Genomic DNA, 5,877 nt, shown 5'->3' on the forward strand with positions numbered 1-5,877 from the left:
ACATCACACAAACTTAGTCAAAGCCTCAAATCACATCAAACAACGCTAAAAACACGAATCACACCCTAATTCAAGCCTAATGAAACTAAGAAATTCCAAAGTCGGCTATGCAACATTGGTGTATGCGTAGTTTAGATTGAAAGAAAAATCAGCCTCACGGAATTTACAATTATATCCTTAAATTATACAAATAATTAAGGTTATAAAAGTCGACCAATATTTCAAGGTTATTTTAGTCGTTCAATATTTAACATAAATTATTCGTGTTTTTATAATAAATAATATATATATAGAGAGAGAAAGAGAAATAGATAGATTATTAAGATAGATAGATTACTAACATGTTGCCCAAGCTTAGTGAAGTCTCTTTAAACTGCCAAGCCAATTGAAAGGACGCGAAATACAATAGAAAATCAGTTGTACACGTCTCACATTCGTGTGAGAAGATATCAAAAAGTTAAAATTGCAATCCTACCCCATCAGGGAAAAGGCAAAAACAAGCGACATGACAAAGTTGGGTGAAATTAGGATAAAAAAGGTCAGATGTAAAGAATCCTTTTCACATAAAAGCGTCTGTTTGCTTCACTTATTAAACCCCAACCCTAGTGACATTCTTTCAACACTACAAACAGTACTAGCTCAAACCTAAACAGAATGCCTGATAACTTTATTGCCCATGATAATATCATCGATGTACTGATAAAACTTCCTGTGAGATCGCTTTTACGGTTCAAGCTCGTTTGCAAATCTTGGCGTTCACTAATTGAAGATGGTCAATTCATCAATTTTCACCAAGATCGATGCAAAAGTGATATAAAAAATTATCAAAATCAAAAAATCTTTCTGAGTTGTTATGGAATGGTGACGGAACAAATCTACCACTACTCCTTAGATGCCCCTTCACTTCAACATGATTCTGTTGTCTCTCTTCTTAAGCCTCCAACAGTTCCAGAATCTTCATGGGGTGGTAAAGTATATGTGAATTCTTGCAGTGGGTTATTTGTTCTAGCTCTCTCTCCTTACAATATTGTCCTGTGGAACCCGACCATCAGAGAATCAAGAAAAATCCCAAGTCCAATCTCCATTCATGGTGAGGAGCAGTCCCATACTTTTTATGGTTTAGGGTACGATTCTCCATCTTCCAAAGACGATTACAAAATAGTTAGACTAGGATTAATATATCATCCAGATGGCCATGATGTTCAAATATTTTCGACCAAGAATGACTCGTGGAAATTGATTGGGAAGCTACCCGTAAGCTATGACATCGAGGGAGATATGGTTGTTGCTGATGGAATTGTTTATATGATCATAAATGAGCGACCCGACAATAAATTTATTTTATCTTTGTGTTTGAAAAATGAAAATTTTGAAGAAATATTGTTTCAAGGTTGTCGGGACGTCATAATGGAAAAAACAAATTTGTTCACTGTTGAAGGATGCCTTTGTTTGACAAAGTTTTCGTCCCTTATTAATGAGTTGGCCGATTTCGAGGTTTGGCGTATGAAAAAGAATGGAACCATGAGCTATTCATGGAGTAAAGTATTAGCAATTACAGTGCCAGTGCCAGATGATAACTGGCTTTGTACAAGAATCCATGTCCTTCCTGTGAGCTTTATGAAGGATGGAGGCATCTTATTTCGGAGGAGTAAAGCTGACTTACTATTTTACGATCCAAAAACACAAAAGTTTGAAGAAGTTAAAATTGCTGGGCTTGAAGCATCACTTTACTTCTATCGTGCTTTAACATATGTGGAGACTTTAATCTCCCCTAATGCTCTATAGGAATACAATTGATGAGTTATGCAGTGGCTAACAGGAATATGAGAGATGATTTAGTAAGGAGTTGCCTTCCTATAAATTTTTAGTGATTTTGAAATGTTAAATTTTACAACTTGCATTAAATTTTAGAAGGATTAGTAAACATTCGATTTGTGTTACATTTATCTTTCGTTTACATATATGTTGGTTCATGAAAATCCCCATCGATTATCGATCTTTCATCTCAAATATACCCTTCCAGTAACAATTGTCCAGCTTTTGACTTTGACGTGACAAACAAAATATTAAAATTAACCTCTAATATATCAAAACGGTTATATAATAATAATAATAATAATAATAATAATAATAATAATAATAATAATAATCATGCCCCTTAACAATTGAAAAGGTCCAAATATACACGTGTCAGTATGACTATACCATACTCAAAAGTACTTTTTGATTTGAAATTCTAATAAATCTTATAATTTTATATTCTATACCATTTTTTCTTCTTTTGGTCCTTGATTATCGTTATTGCTTTAATCGTTGCTCAGTGTGATTACATTATCATATAAATTTTTTATTGGTTTGCCTTTAAATTTAATATCCTCGCTTATTAATCCCTTTAATATAACATAGATAATTTATTACTCTTTTACTTAAAATTCATTCATCATTCTATATCTTTTTATTTTTGACTTTATCTATTATGATTTTAGTTATGTTTTATTATTTGTATTAATTTTCTCATCATAATTCAAAAGATACTTTCTCATCTCAAATTCAAATAAGTTTTATCTAAATGATTTTATAATAAAAAATTTATTTTCTTGTTAGTAATTTTCATTTATTCGTTACTTGAAAATCTTTTAAAGTTCAATGTTATTTGATTTGATTTATTTCGATTATAATTATGTGGAATTACATTGTATTTTTTCATCATAATTGAAAAATCACTTTCTCATCTCAAATTTAAATAAGTCTCATCATTCTATAATTTTTACTTTTTCTCAATATGCCACTTGGCTTCATATAAAGCTTAACTACCATCCTTTTAATATAATTTATACAATTTTCAATATATTATCTTCATATCAAGTTTGACTATTACTTGATTCACTTTCAAGCTTGCTTAATTCTTTAATTTTCTAAATTTATCAATAATATATTGAGTATTATTTACTTTCTTTGTTTTAATTATTTTTTAAAATTTAGTATTTTATCTATAATCTATAACTGACATAATTTCATAGTTAACACTAATTTTGATTTGTTACTTCATCCAAAATATGTTCTTTTATTATTTTGTATAAAATGTATTTTATATTTTTAATATTTTTTATATTATATGAAATAAGTAATTAGACTTTTCTAAATTTCTTGCCAAGTAGCCTATTGTGAGGCTGCCACTTGCATTAATGCGAAGGCTTTTTTTTTCCTTTTAATAATATATATATTGTCGAATTTCATCATGTGGGATTGGTTGTGCGAATAGATTTGCCCGGTGCCGGATACCGGAATATGGATTTTGGAGTGCGACAAAAGTGTACCAACACAATATAATGTAGGAATTAATGGCATTACTTCGAGGAAATGGGCCTTCATGTCTTTTTACAATGATGAAATTAAGAAAGTGTATCTTCTTGTCACGACCCAATTTTTCCTCCGTTGGGTATCGTGATGGCACCTAGTCTTAGGGACTAGGTAAGCCTGATATCTTCTGAATAACAACAATATTAAAGTAACATCTAATAATTTCTGAAATGGAATTCTCTATAAAATTACAATTCCCAAAACCAGTAGTACAAGTCAGAAGCTCTACAAAGTATCTGCTAGAAAACTTCTAAAAATACGACTGTCCAGAAATAAGAATAAATAGTGCAAAACGAAAACTTGAAGGTGACTCAGAAGCTTGTGCACGCAGCAACAGGTTTACCTTGAGTATTCACAGCAATGACCCGCACAGCTACTAACGAACAAATACCTGAATCTGCACAAAAATGTGCAGAAGTGTAGAATGAGCACACCACAGCGGTGCCCAGTAAGTATCAAGACTAACCTCGGTAGAGTAGCGACGAGGAACAATCAAGACACTCACTGATCTAAATAAACTGAGCAAGTATAAGTATATGAACAACATAAATATGATATCTACATAAATACTATGCAATATGGCTTACAATACAGTAATGGCAATAATAAGGGAAACAAATAGTATTAGCGGAATACCATAAAAATGACACAGAAGAGTGAATGAAACACAATCTGAATCCGAAATCACAGATACATCAAGAACAAATAATAACTCAGCAACAACAACTACTTTCATATCAGGTTTTTGTCAACAAACTCCACGAGGTACCGAACCTCAGACAATTCACAACTCACGGGTCTCAATACCTGAACCCTAACACTTGGCATCATGTGCCCTCATTACCCTTCATAACTGAACTGACGACTCGCGTGCCGAATAGAGTCATTCTCACATAGAAGGCAAATAGGCAAGGGTGTACATTTATACTCAACAATATCAAGAAAACCTCTTATCCGATAAGAGTGCTAAATTACGTGTATGCTTGTACAAGTGTCCTAACATAGTTCATACCAGCTAGTAAGCATAACGAAAAGAACGGACAACACGTAGAATGTTTTCTCACAACTTTCACAAGATAAAGCTCACACAGGTAAGCGTACCACTACACAAATATCAACAACAAGAATGCCCTCAGGCCATCACAAATCATCACAAATCAATCTCTGACATAGCCCACCTTGTCTCACCACCTATGCAATGGTAAAGTAAATGGCCACCTTGTCTCGCCACACGTGCATATTCCCACCTTGTCTCACCACATGCGCAACCCACTATATATATATATATATATATATATATATATATATATATATATATATATATATATATATATATATATATATATCCTGCCTTATCACGCCGCATGTGCAAATATAAACAGTAATAATAGCACGGCAGAAACCTCGTGCAACCCTTTAACAAAGAGATGTCAACAGAGAGCACTCCCGAGATATCGTCTTCTAGTCCCAAAAGTAAGTATGCAAGATATGAGGGATCTCCCGGAATACCGTTCCGTAGTTCCAAAGTAAATATACAAGTCAGGGGGATCTCCTGGAATACCATTCCGTAGTCCCAAAGTAAATATGCAAGAACAACAAGTACAACAACAACAACAACAACAACAACAACAATAACAACAACAACAACACTAATACAAGGTACGACAAGTAAATCATCTTAAGAATTTTAAATCACAAAGAAACGGTAGAACCAGTTCACAAGGAATAACCACGGTAAGGAATTCTAAGTGTAAAGAGAACAACTCAACAAGGGAAAACTAATATGTAGTAACGATCCCACAATATAAAATTCAACAACAAGGAAGCTAACACGAGTCAAATAATTCCAAATAGAGATAAGCAGTTGTGGAAAGATAGCATGACCATAGAAGGGGTAAAATCTTCACTTAAGTCAAATAAGAGTCAGATAGGCAATAAGAGTGAATCCTAAAGAAATTAATTCTAATTAAAGCATGTAGAGGTGAAACTAGTAAATAGGAACTTAACCATATCAAGAACAACTTCATACTAAGTGAATACAAGGACCTAAGAACCCTAAAAGATAAAATTTCCACAAATAAGTCCGAGCACACACTCATCATCTCGCGTACACGGACTGCAATCAACATAGAAGACTCAAATCTTATGGGGTAGTTCCCCCACACGAAATTAGGCAAGATACTTACCTCGAACAAAGCTCAATCAATCGGTCACAATGCCTTTCCTACGAATATCCGACTCTGAATCTGCGGAGAAGGGTCGCTTCTGCGATCCCGCATCTGCGCTCCTCTTTCGCTTCTGCTCGTCCACTTCTGCGGATCTATGGATGCACCTACGGTCCCAGCTGGGCAGGGTCAAAATTGCTTCTGCGGCTCCATGGCCGCTTCTGCGACCCAAAGTTCGCAGGTGTGATTACACCAGGTGCAACAACTCCAACAATTGCATAAGTCCCAAACTCAATCCGTTAAGCATTCAAAACACACCCGAGGCCCCCAGGATCTCAACCAAACATACCAA

The 5,877-nt window shown here is 34.1% G+C and overlaps 1 protein-coding gene across 1 annotated transcript; it reads left to right on the forward strand.

Annotated features, from left to right (window-relative positions):
- Nucleotides 1-654: 654 nt before the first annotated feature.
- On the forward strand, nucleotides 655-1,785 carry LOC104085571 (F-box/kelch-repeat protein At3g23880-like). Its single transcript, XM_009589641.2, has one exon. It carries the CDS (start codon nucleotides 655-657, stop codon nucleotides 1,783-1,785), a length of 1,131 nt encoding a protein of 376 aa, XP_009587936.2.
- Nucleotides 1,786-5,877: the final 4,092 nt, after the last annotated feature.

Source organism: Nicotiana tomentosiformis, chromosome 12, assembly GCF_000390325.3.
Source record: "Nicotiana tomentosiformis chromosome 12, ASM39032v3, whole genome shotgun sequence".
Lineage (NCBI taxonomy): Eukaryota > Viridiplantae > Streptophyta > Magnoliopsida > Solanales > Solanaceae > Nicotiana > Nicotiana tomentosiformis.

Coding starts and splice junctions, on each gene's coding strand:
- LOC104085571 (XM_009589641.2), top strand. CDS start 655: ATGCCTGATAACTTTATTGCCCATGATAATATCATCGATGTACTGATA.